Source organism: Sceloporus occidentalis, unplaced genomic scaffold (genome assembly GCF_023333645.1).
Source record: "Sceloporus occidentalis isolate IW3139 unplaced genomic scaffold, rSceOcc1.0.p SCAF_1, whole genome shotgun sequence".
Classification (NCBI taxonomy): domain Eukaryota; kingdom Metazoa; phylum Chordata; class Lepidosauria; order Squamata; family Phrynosomatidae; genus Sceloporus; species Sceloporus occidentalis.
Genome location: NW_028316981.1, coordinates 84,386,911 through 84,406,753, shown reverse-complemented (window position 1 = coordinate 84,406,753; position 19,843 = coordinate 84,386,911). Strand labels below are relative to the sequence as shown.

At 39.5% G+C, this 19,843-nt stretch overlaps 1 protein-coding gene across 2 annotated transcripts in view; it reads left to right on the top strand.

Annotated features, from left to right (window-relative positions):
• SGCD (sarcoglycan delta) overlaps positions 1-19,843 on the top strand; it is a 712,416-nt gene that overhangs the window by 637,197 nt on the left and 55,376 nt on the right. For both annotated transcript variants that reach the window (XM_089527864.1, XM_089527874.1), the window contains one exon: positions 10,192-10,264. In XM_089527864.1, the coding sequence (XP_089383990.1) occupies positions 10,192-10,264 (73 nt within the window). The remainder of the gene's footprint in view (positions 1-10,191; positions 10,265-19,843) is intronic.

Genomic DNA, 19,843 nt, shown 5'->3' with positions numbered 1-19,843 from the left:
AATATCTTTCTCTGTGTCTCCAACTGATGCAGTGACTAAGGATGGCGTCTCTCCTCTGAATGCCTGCCTGGAGTCGGTAATGGGCTGGATGAGGGAAAACAAACTCAGTCTGAATCCAGAGAAAACGGAAGTACTGGTGATAGGTCCCCCAGGCCTGGGGAAGGAAATTTGTCCACCTGTACTGAACGGAGTCACACTTCCCCTGAAGGACGAAGTTTGCAGTCTAGGAGTACTTCTGGACTCGTCCCTGCAGTTGTCATCTCAAGTGGATGTGACGGTCAGAAGTGCTTGCTACCAACTTCGGTTGATACGCCAACTGTGACCCTACCTGGGCCAAAGGGACCTTGAAACTGTGGTACATGCTCTGGTAACCTCTCGTCTAGATTTCTGTAATGCTCTCTACATGAGGCTACCCTTGCATCAAGCCCGGAAGCTTCAGTTAGTACAAAATATGGCAACCAGACTGGTCACTGGTACATCTAGGTTTAACCATATAACACCTATTTTAAAAGATCTTCACTGGCTGCCTATTTGCTTCCGAGCGCAATACAAGGTGTTGGTTATTACCTATAAAGCCATGCATGGCTTGGGCCCGAGTTACTTGAGGGACTGCATCTCCCCATATAATCCGCCCCGCACACTCCGGGAAGAATCTTATGGAAATTCCACCTTCCAAATATGTTTCTACATCCCAGATGGCCTTTTCAGTGATGGCCCCGCGAATCTGGAATAGCCTTCCCGACGAGCTCCGTTTGACGACCCCCCTAGAAACATTTTTTAAAAGGCTTAAAACCTTCTTTTTTTGTCAAGCCTTCCCCACTGATAAATGAAGTTGTGTATGCTGATGCCATTGCTTCCCTGCCTTACCTTGCTGTATGACTGTGTTTTAAATTTTGTATAATTGGGTTTTTATCTAGAGATGTTTTGTAATGGTTTTTTATTTTTGTAATGGTTTTCTATGGCTGTAAACTGCTTTGATCTGTGGAAAAGCAGTATACAAATAAAATGTATTATTATTATTATTTATTATCATCCTGCTTTCCCGCCAAGTGGATCACAATTAAAAACATATAAAAAGTGAGCTTTAAACTAGAATTAAACGATAGTAATAAAACAATTCATCCTCAAATTAAAAGAATAAAATGCATTAAAAACTCTTAAAAACCATTCAGTTAAATCATTACAACACCCCCTAGCCTGTTCTTTAAAAACTTTCTGTTTTAAAAAGCCTGAATAAAAAGGTTTTAGGCTGCCAATGGAAGGATACCAAGGAGGGGGGCACCCTAACCTCCCTGGAAAGGGAGTTCCAGAGACAAGGATCAGCTACCGGGAAGGCCCTCCCTTGTATCCCCACAACTCTGCCTGTGATGGTGGTGGGGCTGTGAGAAGGGCCTCTCCTGATGATCTCAGAGCTCAGGCCAGATCATACAGGGAGATACAGTCTGCCAGATAGCCTGGACCTAAGCCATATAAAAGAAGGAGAAAGGAATAGACTTCAACTATCTTGACATCTTTGCCAAGAATGTAAGGGCCATCTTATTTTTCTCTTGTCCTGCCAACAATTTCATTTTGGGTTGGGTGTCTAAGTGTTTGAACAAAAATGGATGAGGGTTATATGCATGTTGCTGAACTCTCCACTAGGCTGTGCAGTGCAGTTAAACCTGTGCATGGAAGACATAAATAAACTTGCTCAGTCCAAAAAGACACTTGACAGTGACAGAAGGCTTTTTAAAAAATGTTCAAAGGATGCCTATCGAAACTGTTCAGTCATCATTTGCCCTACTAGACTCCTAATGGAACCAAAGGATTAAAAAATCCCCACCATGTAGTAATGCATATCAGAAATTAGCCAATGGAGTGGATTAATTGAATGGTTATTACCTTTATGTAGATTAGTATCAAGGTCTTTGCTCTCACCAAATGTGTCTGACAAGTGTGCAGTACGTATCTCTTTCATAGGAAAGCTTTTCTTGTTGTTACTGCTATAACTGAATACACATGAGGGATTTTTGACAAATTTATTTTCCCAATATTCACCACCATAGGAAAAGGGGGAGGGGGAATAAAAGAACTGAGCGAATCATTACAGTAATTCAAAACACTTTAGATAGATCCTGTCACATGCTTTATAAATTCCTGATTGATTGTATAGAATTAAGTTATTGGGCAGAAAGCCAGTAAATGGAATACACATTGATGAAATCATTTTTGAGGGGCATTAAATGGAACTTAAAATAAAGCTGAAATAGCTTTATGGATTTTCCACTCAAAGTGTTTATGAACATTTATTGCTGGTAAATTATATAGTGTCACATGAAAGATTTGGTAGGCTTGGGTTTTAATCAAACTTCTTTTACAAATAATAAAGGAGGAGAATAATTTATTGCCATGAAATGTACAGTAAGTGTAAATACACATGACATCGTAGCTGTCCTCTATCCTTATCTAGTGCATTGTAGATGCAAATGGATACATCTCCAAAATCAGTTGCCTCACTGAAGACAATACTTCCTGGACTTTCGAAAGAAACAAGTGTTTCCTTTTCAGCTTGTTCAGAACAGATGGAGAAATGTTTTCAACACCAAAAGAGCTAACAGTAGTTGATTTACCAACTGAGTTTACTTTTCTGCCTGAAGATGAAAGAGTGACAATAAAATGTTTTATTAGTTTATTTGCTCACTGCCAGACATAAAATGTTTCCATATTGAATATCTTATGGTTTGATGTGACCAGTCAGTCTTGAATATTTTACACTCTGCATAACAATAGCAGAAAACATTATCTGCAAGGGATGCAGCAGTGAACTTTTTGTGTAGTCTGTCTGGCCCACCCAAGTATCATAGTGAGCAAGAGGAATATCAAGGCTTCTAAAAGGCAAGTAGGATTTATCTTTGTGGTTTGGCCAAGTGAGGCAATAATATTTTGGGCCCCCAATAAGAATAAATCAGGAGCACATAAAACCAATACCTAGGGAAAGAACTATATGTTGGGGTTTGCTAAAGCATCAGGGATAGATCTACAATTTTACAAAAAAGTGTAAAAAAGGCAATTAGGAGGAATGAGGCAATTTCTTTAGACAGCATATTTCATGTGTCACAAAATGGCATCAAATGGTCATCATTATCATATGGGTGGAGTCCCATTGGCAGTTTGTACTAAGATAACTTAATGTTATGTCTGTGAGTTTGCTTTTATTCAGGGCGTTGGAATCATTATGTCAGATGCTATCCAGTGCCTTTTCACACAAGAAGTTTGCTCAGGAGCCCACCACCTGCTAGATGGTACCCAAACATAGCTCTGTGCACCCCCAGTCCAAAAAGGGCAGTTGGTTCTCTCCATTCTCCTTCCTTAAGCAGACAATGCTTGAGTGCGATGACTGACCTTTACACTTCATCAGGTTTATATAGGATGATAGCCAGAATATTTTACTGACAGGAAAAGTGGGAAAGGTACTGGTGGAATTATTTGCCTCAGATGCTAAAATAATTTGGATAGGCATAGTACTATTTACTTCATTTGATGATGTGGGGAGGACACCATTTGCTGCTTAGTGTCAAATAAAAATTGCCTCAGCTTGGCATTCAAAGTGGTTATTGGGACAGAGGACCAGGGAGATGCTGAGAAAGGGAACAATGTCAATGTGTTGGAGAACAGAGCTGTGTATGCCATGTTGCATGGCCTGCCTGAACCCAGTGAGTTAGGCTGCTCCCGTCAGGTGTGGTGGAGGATGGAGTCCCATTGTCAGTGCTTATAACATTGAGTGATTAGTCCAGTGGGCTGCTGTCCCTGGCAGGCACCATCTTTTCATTTTCCTCAACCAACAAAATTTCTGTATTTTGCCATCTGTAGCAAGCTTCTCAGCACCTGTTTGATGGCAGAGAAGTTGTGAATGAATGAAAGGCTACCTTTGAGGGGTACTGCAGAGAGAAATCCTGATATGTGTGGCCAATGTCTAGAGTTGTTAAAGTTATAGAGTTGTTAAAGTTATACATGGGAGGCTTACCGTGTGTAAATAGTCAAGAAATAGTCATAAATCATGGGAAACCCATGACCTGCTTTCACAGCCCCGTGTGCTTCTCCCATGAGTGAATTGTCATGAAGGCTGTCAATGTGAGTCCCACTCACCCAACTATTTTCCTATCATGGCAGCCCGATGAGTTTTGTCATCCCATGGCTGCCACCAAATTATGTGATGAGAACCACCAAAACTGCTTATTTTAAATTCATTAAAATTCATTATAATTCATTTTCAGATGGTCCCTAGTAGTGTGGTTACTTATTTCACACCCAGACAATCTTGTAAGTCGTTAACAATAAAACTTTATTTGAAAAACAGTTTAACAATGTTTCACTTGTTCAGTTGGTACATTCACTTGTTATTGAAGTTTATCGCACCGGTCTTCAGGGCCGTTCTCAGCACGGCCCGGCAGAAAACGGAACGAGTGGGGGACAGATTTTACCGCACACACCAGTCCCTCATTTGTTCCATTCCCCCTCTCTTCTGTTCCCATTCCGTTCCAGAGGGAACGCTTTTTGAGAACAGTTCTCAAAAATTCCTGCTCCTTCCGTTCCGTTCTCAGAATAGACCAAGAGGAACAGTGCAATAAAGTCCATTGTTTCACTTTGGCCTGATACAGACAGGCCAAAATAAAGCTGCTTCAAGTCACTTTGGAGATATGCTGTTTAAATGATACATGTGTCCTAAGAGTCCAGAAGCCGCACCAAAGCCACGCTCCAGTCCTAAGGACTGGAGTGCAGCTTTGGTGCAGCTTCCAGACTCTTAGGACACATGCATCTTTGAAACACCATACCTCCAAAGTGACCTGAAGCAGCTTTATTTTAGCCTGTCTGTTACACTTTGGCGGGTTACAGACCGCCATAAGGGACATCCTTAGGACGTCCCATTTTGAAAAAGGGGCATCTCTTCCAGACGCTCCTTACCCTGTTACGGACGGCCACCGCCATTTTGACGTAACGGACGCTCTGCGTCCGCATGTCGCAGCCCAGAAGTGACGCCGCGAGTGCGTGCTTTGGCACTTGCGGCGTCTCTTCCGGGTTGCTGGAAGGAGTGTGATTTTCGCACTCCTTCTTTGCAGCATGGAGGAGTCGCGCGGTTTGGCTGCTGCGATTCCTCCGCGCTGCAACCGGCAGTGGCCCGAGACTGCCCCTTTTGGGCGGTCTGTAAAGGGGCCCCTGTTACACTTTGTTACTCCTCTCTCTCTCTTTCTAGAGAACTCCAGTTACTCTCACTTAGGACCCTCACACTGTCCTCATTTACTGTTATCCTTCTGACCTGATTTCTGTACTAGCTCTCAGGCTAACTCTATCCCTCAGGATATCAGAACAGCAACTCCCTCACTTGGAGTGCTGTGTTGAAACCAAGTCCCTCACTTCTGAACTTGTTCCCTATCAGACCCTGTCATAGAGCTAAGTATTTGCCTTCCAAACTTTAGCTCTCACCATCCCTAACCTCTAGACTTTCACACAACCAGACCCTAACTTCCATCTGTCACTAACTGATTATTTATCCTCTCCAGCCTTTGGTTTGATTGGCTGTCACCATTTGGCAATAACGAGATAGGCACAATTGTTTTTCTCCAAGGAAAATCAATGAATGCTAGTGCCTCCCATACTTCTCCAATAATATTTTACTGATGGGATGAGCAAGCACTGATGGCTCCATGACAATTCACTCATGGGAGAAGTGCATGAGGGTGTGAAAGCAGATCAAAGGTTTCCCACAATTTATTACAATTTCCTGACGATTTACACACAGTAAGCCTCCCATGTGATATTCTCTATAGTCATTTGCCCAAGGAATTTGCTTGTTTTACAACCAACCTTCCATATCCACAGACTTTGAACATACACACACACACACACACACACACACACACACACACACACACACCAAAGAAACTCAGTTTTACTACCATTGTATGTAAAAAGGCTTTAGGAACCACAGATTTTGGTATCCATGGGTGGGGAGGGGCGTTCTGGAACCAAATCCTAGCAGATACCAAGGGCCCACATTTAATTGATTGTATATATTGGGATTAAACCCTTTAATGTTCCTGGCAATGCAAAAATGCTACTGTTTTCTAGTTCTACATTCCAAAAGAAAAACTCCCAAGAGCCTCGTAAGATTAGAGCCATTAATTTGTCTCTGCCTCTTTGCAAAATAAACCAAATCCAAAACCCCATCATAATGTGAATGTTTAAATTTCCCCAAATAAACTAGATCAAAGCTCTTTAGAGGGAGTCAAAAGGTGTCCTGAACCTGGCTTGTTTTTCCTCTAAAATAAACTTTTAAAATTTCAATCATTGTGTCACTGAATCCGCAACCAAATTATGAACAAGAGCAATATGCAAGAGCCAAATTATGAACAAGAATGCACATATTGATCTGATATAATGGAGTACATCATATCATTTAGGCACAATTGTTTTTCTCCAAGGAAAGTGAATTAATGCTAGTGCCTCCCATACTTATTTTTCATTAATTTCCTGTGAACCTTCCCATGTCTTGTTTAGGCCTGAAGCAGGCACCCATATGGTTCAGGGTAGGCCAGATGGTGTGCCATCAAGGAGAATGCCAAGTGACCTTGCTTTGACAAGGTCTGAAAGCAGATTGAAAGCTTTAATGCTCCCATCCTGAAGCTACATCTCAAATCCCCCCTTTTTAATGAGCACATTAAATATGAGAATGGGATCTCTGCCCCCGCCTTCCCATACCTTTTTAATGACAATCTAAAAATCCCTTTTAGAACAAGGCATAAGATAATAATGTGGAATTGCCTTGATAAGAGAACAAGTGAACAGGTCAAGCCTACACACCGCCACCACTACTTTTCTCCTCGAGATTTCTCCCCTTCGGCAGCTTTTTAAAAAAATTATATGTTGTCATACATCTGTTATGTGTGTGTAGTGTATAGGTAGTCCCCTAGTCAGCAGATCAGCCCCCAATCATGCTTATGACCTACCCCCAAAAAACAATTCTCAGAGCTGTAAAGCATTTGATATGACATTTCTGCTCATATCTGCAGGGTCAGTTTCAGAAAGTAGTACTGAAGGGGATTTCTGCTCAAACCGTTGGCTTTTGCAGATCCAGTAGGCTTTAATCTTATCCTCCCTTTATTCCTGTTTATTACCAGATTCAGGTAACACCATGTAAGTGGTGAAATATTGTATAGAATGCAGTAATGAATGATGACTAATAAATTAGGGTTGAATCTTGACAAGATGGAATGATTGTTGATAGATGATGCTCAGCCCTGGGAGGTTAATAGGTTTGCATTCCACTTCAATTTAGGATGAGTTTGCACTGGACCTGAAAGAACAAGTACAAGCTTTTGAGGTGCTCCTTGTCCTGAGAGGCTCAGGTTGCCTCAGTGACATGGAGTGTCTTTTACCAACTCTTCACTAATTATAGCCATTCTTGCATAGGATTAGCCTGACCAGTGTTCTATACTCAGATATTCTCCTGCCCAGATTGTTTTAATGTGTTACGTGTGGGCCTGCCCTTGAAGATGATTCAGAGACTTCAATTAGTTCAGAATTCAACAGCTAGAATTCTGATGTACTTTGATGGAGCCATAGTGCAGCAATGCTTAATGAACTACACTGGATTTCTGTTCACTTTAACTCCCAATTCAAAGATGCTGGTATTTGCTTTTAAAGCCTAAATAGCTTGGGATCACCTGATCCCATACAATTCTGCATGGAATTAAGAATGTCAAATGAAGTATTTCTTTAAATATTCTCAGTTGCTAAGGATTGGGATACATGGTACGTACAACAGGAGAGGGACTTTTTTGTGATGGCATCTTTACTTTTGAAGACCCACTGTGAGGAGGTTGGACTGGAAGGAACTGACACTACAATATTTTCAGCCCCAAATCAACATTTATCTGTTTTCCCCAAAACTTTTAAATTTGTTGTAGTTGTAGTTCTGCCTGCTTGTTTAATGGCTTTGCTATATTTTGAGCTTTGTTGTACGAGGCTCCAGGGATGGTACAAAAGGGGCCAGGAAGGGAACGGAACGAGTGAGGGACACATTTTACTGCACACAGGAAGTCCCCATTCTATACTATTCCATTCCATTCCATTCCCCATCCGTCCCAGAGGAGGAGATTTTTGAGAACTGTTCAGAACAGTTCTCAAAAATCTCCTCCTCTGGGATGGATGGGGAACGGATGGGGAACCGAACAGGTACTTCTGGCGGCAGCGACATTCTGTGTGCAGTAAAATGTGTCCCTCACTCATCCCTGTGCAATAAGGTTTCCAATCTTACAGTTGTTTGATATTTTGTATAGTTTAATTATACAGTGGACCCTTGTTATACGCTGGGGTTTGGTTCCAAGATCCCCCATGTATAACAAAATCCGTGTATGCTCAAGTCCCATTAAATATAATGACATAGCAAAATGGTGTCCCTTATAAAAAATGGAAAATCAAGGTTTGATATTTGAAATTTATACTTTTTTTGAACATTTTCAAACCGTGTATGCTTGAATCTGTGTATAAAAAATCAGTGTATAAGAAAGGCTGACTGTATTCTATTTTTATTGTATACCCCCCTGGAATCTGTTAGGTTGCAAGCGGGGAAAATTATAAATCTACACACAGACACACATTTAAAAAATTAGACATGTGCACAAAAGAATATATTTTCTGATACTACTTTATTTCAACTTCACAAATGATTACTCAGTATTTTGAGCATTATTCCAAACTCTTTCATTTCCAATTGGTTTGCTAGTTATTGGAAAACCTAGTAATACAATGAAAAAATACTTGCTAGAGAGATAAAGAATATCAGCAATGTTTCTTGTCATTGAGAAGAAAAGGTATTTCAACAGACCAAGATAGCTCATTGAGAAAATGTTTAGTCAGCTAATTTCAAGATTTCTTTGCAAAAATGAGTTTGTGCAAAGTTTTATGCAAAAGAAACTGTATTCTCTGCACTATGTTTTGTGCAACAGCAAGACATTTTGAACAAACAAAAAAAATGCAAAAAACTCCTGAAATGCAAAATCACAAAATGTGAAAAAAGTTTTATATGTTCACTCAGCAGGGAGAAAACACCTGAAATTATTTATTCTTATGTACAAAAATAAAATAAATTTGAATCCATACTTCCAGATATAAATCCTGATCATGGTTACATGCTCTTTTAAAGCTAGGTAAATAAGAAGACCTATTTTTGTGTATGTTCCTCAATATTCATGTTCCCAGAACCAGGGCATTCTATACCTACCCACCAAAAGAACACTTTTTTTGTTACAAAATTGTATTGTATAGTGTACATGTTCCTTGTATCCTCATTAAAGTAACTATAGTTCAGTGTTGTAACCAAATAATCATCCAAGCCAATTGATATGGTATTGATAAAGATGATACAAGAGAGTGTGAGTCAGATGGAGTGGCTGGCTGAAGGTGGATTTATACTCACTTAGCTGGATGCAATGACAGTCCCATCCTTAGCCTCTTTTCTCATAGATGAAAGGAAACAATAAATCCCTTATTAGAAGTCAAGAGGCATAGTGTAAATGTTGGTAAACCAGAATGGATATGAATAAGTGAAAATAAATATTCTACTTGCTTCCACATTTTTGATGTAGCAGAATAATAATAATAAATAATAATAAACAACAAAGACTGACTGGGAGGATACCTTGTTATAACTTAGCTCTAATGTTCACAAGCTCACACACAGGTGCATATACACAGTGAGGGTATGTGGTAGAAAGGCTATTTTCACACGAAAATGTGACATCATAAGGGATTTCCCCCTCTTCCTTTTGGGAGAGTCACTTTACTGGAGGTACAGGGTAAGATCCACCTGTTGGAATAATCATTGGGGTCAGATTGTGACCTGCAATCAGGGTATTCTTTTAGGAGTACTGTCACCTGGAGAGCCTGCAAATATTACCTTTTGGGATGGCAATTCCTAGGATGCCCCAGACAGCATGGTTTTACACACCATGCAAACAAAACACTGTTACTGCATTGAAAAGTTGGATAACTATACTGAGAATACGGAGCTCACTAGTCTTACACAGGAATATAGTATGTGTTCAGGGCTGCATTTGGATTAATGATAAAATATGTCACACTATGATTTGAGCACTATTCCCCTACTAACAGCTTATAATATCTACACTTTGTGTTTCTGTTTTGTGATTCCAGGAGCAGAAGGCACAGTGTTCCCTAAATCCATAGAAACTCCCAATGTCAGGGCAGACCCCTTCAAGGAACTAAGGTAAACTTTGAAATTTAATTTTATCACAGGTAGCTTTCTTGCATTCTGCATTCTGACTGGTGGCATTTCAGCTGGCGAATAAAGTAGGGGACAGATTATCTTGTGTCCAAGCATAGCTGCCAGGGAATGGCAACAAGGCAGGTATGCTTCCACTACCGTTCTGTGACTGAATCTTTTAGAAAAGGAAATTTTAAAAGTAAAATTGAAAAATCTGTTATGGGCTTTATGATTGAAGATGCTAGGGGACCATACTGAATGACAAAGTGACAGACGTCACAGGAATGATGTAGTGGTCAAATTACATTCTGTATAGATTTAATAACATGGTTCATGTGTTTAAATGGACAAAACTGGTTTATAAATCACCGACAGCACAGCCCTTTCATAGTTCTGGAGGAGGGTGACACCCAGCCACATGGACATTCAGTGTGTGTCCCTTTTGGACAATTTCTTCTTCCTTTTCCAAAGAAAAGAGATCATGTGAGGAGAGGATCCTCAGTGCACTTGGATGTCTAGATCAGTGATGGGGTTTGTGGAGTTTTTGGATGTCTGGAGTTCTCTGGGGCAGAAAATTGGGTCCTAGACCCACTGCAGTCACTTACAGCTCTGGATCAGTCTTAGCTGGATGTTTGTGATGGAGGGCAGCTTCTTCCATGTTAAAGGTTGCCAGTTTGGGGGGCGGTGGGGGCTATATTTGAACTGTGCACTGAAAACAACCTACTTGATACTCTTCATACCATGGTGCTTTGAACAGTGGAGGGCCATTTCTTCTTGACAATTATGAGCAACTGTGTGCTCATTTTAATAAAAATGGCCCCAAAATATGTTCCCCAGTAGCAAGTCTTAGCTTTGAATATTGAACAGAACAGATTTAGTCAAGCAGGTAATTTGTAAAGTCTTTTCTAATTGTACTCAATTGCTCCCCCCTCCCCGCATGTGATTTTTAAATAGGCAAAACATGACTAGGTGGAACATTTGGCTAAGAGATCACAAACAAATGTCATTCATGTTGTAGAGACAGATTAAACTTCCCTGTTATTTGTATGGTGATGATAATGGCATCTTGTTACTTATTATGCACAGGGGTAAGTTAACCTTACACCTGCATATTTTTATTTGTGGTCACTTTGGAGGCTGATGCTCTCTTCTTCCTCTCACAGCAATCAATGCCCCTACCCTCATCTTCAGCCATCCCATGTCTGGTGCCGAGCTAAGGGGGGATGCAGAATCATTTGTCTGTGCCCCTGTAGCCAGATGTGAAATGGTTACATCAGCTGCTGAGAGTTTTGGTGGACTCCAGCAGACCTCAGTGGATGATGCAAATGTCTTACATCTGGCTTGAAGGACATAACACGTTGCTTCTGTGATCCTCCCTTGCTCTTCTCCTGGCACAGAATGGCCATGAGAGCTTCAGTAGTTATATGGTATTTCCAGGGGGTTGGTAAATGGCTCCATTTAGCTGACGACATACTATACTGTACTACATAGATCAGTCTGACACATGGATAACTCTGCCATATGGAAAGGATCTGTAACACAAGAATATTTGGTCCTATACTGGATATGTGTCTTGGAGTAGATGTGGATAACTATACATGTTACAACCTTTTGTAGGGAATTGTGTGAATTACCTGAAATTTTTCCCTTTTCTATCATTTTCACTAACTGTTGATGGTCACTAACATGTCCATTTGTCTATGTTTCAGCCTAATAATTTATGTTTAATCAAACACTCATTCTGTCTTTGCACCATAATCTCATACTTCGTATCATAGTCTCGTATCTTTTTATCATAGTCTCATACTAAATGCACATGTACCAGAATCCCTGAATTTGGTTTCCTTTTCCTTCTACTTCTTCCTCTCTGTTACCTTCACCAATGTCTTGTCTGTTATCAATAATGATGAGTTCCAAATGATTACACAGCCATCACACTCCACACTCTTCCTATCATCTTCTTTCTGACAAATGGTTTTGGATCACTGGCTGCTTTACAAGTGTGGGATCACCTTTTCTGAAATCAGAAATGGTGTTGCACTTTCTAGAAAGACATTGCCTTTTGGCTGTCATCATTTTGTCTTGTCTTCTCCTTATATGTCTTTGCCTTGTGGTGGTAGCTTGGTAAATTAGTGTAAAAGTGGAGTAGCATTTCTAATAATCTATCTGAAATATCAAACCCATAGATGTCACATTTGCCATTTTATAAAAAGAAGAAATAGGACATCTTATAGCAGCTTTCATCTTGTTTTATCTGAACCATTTGTATACCAATAGGCTTGTAGATTTCTTATTGTCTCAAAATAAAATGTATGAATTAAAATGTTGTTTGGTCTTTCTTGAGGGAGGATAGAAGGGTCATGAATACAATTAAATAAGTGGTACTCAAACATTTTACCCTTGGGACATGTACATGTGAACATTGTGTCTCCCCACTTGATGTAGTATATGAATAAAAATATTTTGTTTATTTAGTGTGTGTATTTTCCTTTGCACATTCATGTATATTTATATTTTAACATTTTATAAGGAAATAACATCTTTCAAATTAGAACAGTTTTATTTAAGTAAATTTAATATTTAACTCAATGCAAGTGTAAATTTTACACATAAAAATTGGAAAAAGGAGAAGGAGGAAGGATCAGAACCTCCAAGTCTCATGCCACCCTCGAGCAACCTTTGTGCCACCCTTGGGGGTTCTGCCTCACCATTTGAAAACCACTGCACTAAATAGCAGCAGCAATTCAACAGAGGCCACAGTATGGCATTATGTAGTCTAATACAAATTTTCTGCAATCTGGCCCATTACTGTAGCATGCCAATGGTCACAGTGTCCTTGTCTTTATGCATACAACTGGAGTTCACATTTATGAGGATTCCCCTCATTTCTTCAGATAGAAAACACTGAGAATTCTAATCACTATTAATGCTGGGAAGGAGAAATAAGATTCAATCTTCATACGCTGAAGCAAATGCATATCCCTTAACTGCAGAGAAAGCACTGGCAGAGATCATTGTGCTTGCCATTTCTTTATGGGACACTTATGTGGACTTAGTTTGGTAGCTTTTATTTTATTTTATTATTTAGGGGGATACAGATGGGCAGAAAGGGGTGGCGAGATGCAGCCCCTTTCTCCCGTGGACCATTGCCACAGTAATGGTGACTATATTTATATTAGCAATGATCTCAGTTTATCTAGAATAAATTATTGTTGAAACTGCTGCTACTGCTGTCATTCTCATTTATATTCTAATTTATAAGGTATGTGAGCTGTCTCTCACTTTACAAAGAAAAGTAAATTCTAGGTGGAAGATAGCAAGAGACCTGCAAAGTCTTTATTTGTTAAACAGAAATACGGGAAAAATGCTAAAGTCAGGATGGTAAGGTGATTAAAAAAAGAAAAGAGTGATAATCCTTCAAATGGCTGCAGGATTCTGGGAGTTGCAGTCCAAAGAAGTCTTCCCCACCACCCCAAAAAAACACTTCTGATATGAACAGTTTTGACTATTACTGGAGCTTTAGGCTCAAGAGGACAACAGAGGAAACAGTGCTAACTGACAGAGCAATCCTGTGAATATCTACCAATAGTTAAATCCCATTGGGTAAACTCAAATACATTGATTGGTAAGTACGTTCCTTTCAACAAAGTGAACCTTTTCAATAAACTTGCATAGGATAGCCCTTTCAGTAAATGAACTTTACATTTTAACTCTCTAAGGCAAAATGTTTCGGAACAGAAGTTCCATTTTCTGTGTAGTATGTAGTGTGTAATGTGTCATTAAATGGTGAGCAAAAAGAAAAGTGTACTGAAAGGGCTATCCTATGCAAGTTTAACATACTTACCATAATAATCTTAGCCTTGTTTTAATCGTTCATGCCAATGAATTTAGCACCATAATGTCATTGCAGTATTGCTCTCTCTTGTATAATTATCTGCTGGAAATTTCTTAGTAGAACAGTAGATGTAAAGATTAACCTCTAAAATGTTTTATTTCGGCAAGCAAGGGAAATAAATACATCGGGGACTGCCTGAAGGAAGAGGCCCCTCCCTCTTGTAACTGTCATCTTGGCCTCAGAGGGAGCGATCAGGCAGACCCAGCAACATCGGGGACTGCCTGAAGGAAGAGGCCCCTCCCTCTTGTAACTGTCATCTTGGCCTGAGAGGGAGCGATCAGGCAGACCCAGCAACATCGGGGACTGCCTGAAGGAAGAGGCTCCTCCCTCTTGTAACTGTCATCTTGGCCTGAGAGGGAGCGATCAGGCAGACCCAGAAACATCAGGGACTGCCTGAAAGAAGAGGCCCCTCCCTCCTTTAACTGTCACCGTGTATTTTATATTGTATTCTATTGCAATTTTTACTGTACACCGCTATGATCATTGCGGAATAGAGGTCTATAAATAAAACATATTATTATTATTATTATAAATTGTGACAGAAAGATTTGTAAAGCAAATAATATTACAGGAATCGATTATGCTATGTATCATACCTATTCTTACCATCAACCATGCAAAAATACCAAATGGGGGAAAGCCTTAGAAGAAATATAATAAAGTGGGATGTACAAAATGAACGTAGAATAAAGTAGAATGTAATAAACTAGAGAGAAGAATTAATTTGCACAAAGAAAACTAAGGAAAATGGTACAAGGGGAAGCTGTACTGTGTACCTTTGCATAACTAAGTATGTAAAGCATGCACAATTGTGATAGTTGGAAACTTGCACGCCCAGAGGAGGGCAGCCAAACTGGTAAAAGGTCTGGAAGCTATGCCCAATGAGGACCAGCTTAGGATGCTACTAAAGAAGAAAAACTGCCTGGGAAAGAAAATGTTGAGAGGTGACATGATAGCCATGTCATATGGAAAAACGAGCGAGCTTTTCTGCTGCTTTAGAGACTAGGAGATAGACCAATAAACTTAAACTACAATAAAAGGGATTCCATCTAAACATTAGGAAGAACTTTCTGATGGTAGGAACTGTTTGGCAGTGGAACACACTGCCTCAGAGAGTGGTGGAGTCTGCTTCTTCTGAGAATTTTAATTAGCGACTGACTGGCCATCTGTCAGGAGTACTTTGATTCTGTCTTCCTGCATGGTAGGGGGTTGAAGTGGATGGACCTTGTGGTCTCTTCCAACTCTATGGTTCTATTATTCTACAGGGAAGTGATAATTATCTGTGGCTCCCTGATTTTTGTTCTTAGCATCTCATCAGTAAGATCTCTCAGTGATGCTGTTACTATTGGACGACAGATCAGACGTCCAAGACCACACAGTCTGGAAGCCCAGCAAATGATGATGTCAAAGATACAGTGACACTTCCTCAGTGACAGTAATCTGACATACATCATGAAAGGCCCACATTCTCAGTTTTTTTGTATAGAAAGAAATTTAATTGGACCCAACAACCTTAATGAAATGTGGGCTGGCTTTACAACATTCCGGTGGTTCAGTGTTTAGATGCTGCACACTGCCCAAGAATTGTAGGGCTGCAGCGGCAGCAGAAAGCATGCCCTTTTGCTTGCTCAAAAAGAAGTGGCATTTTGCCACTTCTTTTTGAGCCACAAATAGCCAGATCAGGGCCATGGTGTGCAGCTGCCATGGCCCCGAGTTGGCTCTCTCAGGGGCAAAATCATGCCGCCCCTTTGGAGCCATCTGTTTTGCCCCAGAGTTGTTATTTTTTTAAACCTTCCAAGACTTGTTATCAGAACATTTGCACCTTGCTTTGAACATTAGCACATGTATTAAATTTTCAGGCTATTTCAGAGACATAAAGTGTGTCCAAATGCATTTCATCCAAGGGGTATAGTGAACAAATTAAGTGAATTGTGTGTATAAATATTCAAATGAGGGAAAATGTGTAATAAGACAGCACAAATTGTCTTTAGTGCCTGAACAAAATAGAACAGGAAGAAAATGCATGTAGGATTTGGGGGGATGAGAGGGAAATAGAAACTGCAGTGCCCCTATCACTCAACTAAGCACAGCACTACTATGGCTTAATTCCAGTAGTTTAGGAAAGGCACTCGCTCCATGCACCAGCTGCAAATGCTCTGGCCTCTGGGGAAGAGAAAAGCCACTATTATTATTATTATTATTATTATTATTATTATTATTATTATTATGTTTATTATGTTTATTATGTTTATTATTATGTTTATTAGTAGTAATAGTTTTTACTGGGCTTAATCCCCTCCCCACTGGCTGAAGGATGAAGTATCAATGCTCTAAACAAACAAACCAGTGCTGTTGCTGGTGGCATCTGTTTGGTGTAGTTTGCTTCCATTCTTCCAGATAAGGCTGCTGGTTGAAATATGGGATGTGACTTGTTTACCTTTAATGGCTATGGAGAACAGAAAATTTCAACAGATTTTGCCTGGCATCTCTACTTCCAAATTTGGAGAAGTATTTCAGATTAAAACGGTACATAGCTTCAGCCTTGATCTGGATGTGAGCATTTTACTTGGCAGTACACATCAGGTTAAAGGGTAATACAGCAAACAAGGCAAAGTGGAGGAGAAGGAGGGAGACGGATGGGAGAGAATGAAAGAACAGTGGCAGGAGGAAGGGAGCAAATAGCATGTTAGGAGATTTTTGTCTGGAACAATGGCAGGAGCAAAGGAGTTCAAATTGCCCATCCCTGCCCATTTCCCAGTTTCAGGCATGTTTGGCCTCACTGTGGCAGCTATTTGGAGTTCTCCACCAATTCATGCAGTTGTGTTTTTTTTTAAAGATATCATAAGAGTCACCCATGGTTGTCCCTTGTTTTCATGTGGTGAAGTTTTTGTCTGATGCAGCTCTGTATGGAAAAATTGTTACCATATCACAAAATAAGTTTGTTTACTTCCCCCCTTTCTGTCAGATGATTTCACACCAAATTAAGATAAGGGGTTAAAAGGAATTGTGTTGCCTCCAGGCAGTAAAGACTAAAACTTAGCAGATTATTTTTCTTCTCTCTTCCCTAACCTCTTCTAAATTATTCTTGCTTTGTATGCAAGATCTGTTAAAGAAAAAGAGGGCCTTCTAGAGTTCAGGAAAAAAGGAAGCCAATGTGATTATGAGTAGAAAGTACCTAGTGGCAGATGAAATGTGCTTACACTCTGGGTTCAGCAGAAAAGTATTCTCCTGTACTATGTAGAGCATTTGGCTTTCTAAATAGTGCAAGTGAGACCTATTCTTCCAGGCAATGATTTCAAGGCCATGTTCAGCTAATACAGAAAGCTCATTTTGCAAAATAATAATAATAATAATAATTCTGAGGCAAGCAGTATTTCTTGTCATTATGTGCTGCAAAGGTTTTTAGTTTTTTTAAAAAATAGGAAAATCCAAAGACAAATAACAGCTCAATGTACTCATAAGGATCAACATGGAAAAATTAGGAGCTATCAAAAAATGAATGGTGCAGAAAGAAGGAAAAAATGGTCAGAAAATTAAAATTATTCATCGATCTAATGTCACAAATACTTCTAGATGGTGTAGTGTGTGTGTGTGTGTGTGTGTGTGTGTGTTAAAGGATTATGCATCTGAAACATTGAAACTGGGTATAGATTTAGTTAGGTCACCACATCTTCCCCATATATTGCTCCCCAAGGCAACCTTCTCCCCCACCAAGGCTGGGGGACCCTGTTGAGATACAAGCTCTGATGCTTCAGGCAAAAGGGAAATCTCCCCAAACCAGGTACAGGCTCATGGCCTACTCATCCACCTTGACCATGGTAGGCATTTTTTAGGAACAGGAGGGACAGCCATGGGGAGTATGGGACAGGGACGTCTGCTTGGGTCATTCCTATTACATGAAGCAAAATCCAACCCAACATTGGAGACAATAGAGCCTGTTAGTTGCTAACCATGTCAGCTGAGGTAGAGATGTAAAGCCTCCTACTCAAAAAAGAAGAGGGGGGCAGAGAAAACAGTTTTTTCCTAGTTACTTTAGAAGTCTTTATTTTGGGGAAAGAAAGAAAAATGGAAAAGATTATGGAATATTTTCTTTTAAAATGATTAATGCAGTCTTTAAAACAAGGTATTAATGTATTTACTGCCACTAAATGTGTGTGTGTGTGTGTGTGTGTGTGTGTGCGTGTGTGTAATTATGTGGTTGTATAATTATGTGGTTGTATAATTATACACACAGAGATGATACTTTAATATCCTAAAGTAATAAAATAATTTACAATCTGTAAAGGATAATATCACATTTTTTTTCATTTCCACTCCCACCCCACTCCCCAATTATTTCTTCCCCTTCACTTAAAAATTTCAAAAAAAATTACATTTCTAGGCTAGAAGCATCTGAGAGCTGTAGCCCAAAGATGTAACTTTTCCAAGCTCTGGGATAAGCAGCCAGTAGAGTTGGCCCTTCTTATACACAGATTTTTTTATGCACGGATTCAAGCATACACAGTTCAAAAAAAAGTATAAATTTCAAATATTGAACCTTGATTTTCCATTTTTATAAGGAATACCATTTTGCTATGTATAATTAATGGGACTTGAGCATCCACAGATTTTGTTTTACACAGGAGTTCTTGGAACCAAACCCCAGCGTATAACAACGGTCCACTGTATTAGATAACTTGGTTGCAGGGGACTGCTATTAATTCCAGAGGATTCTTTCATCTTTAATCCTCATCTGTATATTTCCAAATCTTCTCTGAAATGAGAAGTCAAGTTGCTTAGCTAACGTAGAATGACAGGAAATTGCATGGTAAACGCACATGGCATGATGACGATATGTGATTGTCAAAGTATTATTCATACCTGAGTGCCTTAAGTGTGGGTTCTCTTGCTTCTATTTTTAACTGTGGGGTTAACTGGTTAAAAAATATCTCTGCTTTCTGTCTATAAATCAAGGTCTCGATTTCTTTCCTGCTGATATTAAGAGATCTTTTTTTCACACAGAAAAAAGACTGGAATCTACTTTCTCAACATCTATAAATAGGGGAGTTAGTAACTCTGCAAGGAAGGATTTTAAAAGTAAAAATAACTTTAGTACAGCCTCTTTGGAGGGTGGGGGAATTATAAGCACAAGGTAAAGGGAACAAAAATGCTCTGATAATAAAAGGATTTAAGTGCTTAATTCTAGGTAAATGGGCAATTCAGAAATCCCAAACTTCTGGAATCATAAATCTCATATTGGAGAAGACGTAGCTGCAAAATCTGGATCTCGCAGCAATGCTAAATCCACTGAAATTGTAGAAAAATGATAGAAAGAAATCTTGTATGTCCAATAAAGATTCTTCAAAGATGTTCTTCAAAGATGCATCATCTCTAATCTCTAGTTGTGAAGGCTCTGTTCATAATGTAATAAGATTGGTGTTTATGTGTTTCTCATCCTCTTCCTTCTCCTTGGAAATATTTGTTAATCGTTAAATTTAATGACTTCATTGCAGTCTTTGCTATTCCAAACAGAAATTTCATTAGAATCAGGACATTGATTACCATTTTTCATGCCAGTGATGACATAAGTCTTTTGCACTGCATGTGTAGTTGATCCATTTTACTCCATCATGTAAGGAATCTATATTATTTTCAGTTTTAAAAGCTCCTTTTGTTCCTCAATTATAGTTAAATTCCTTCTTTTCTTG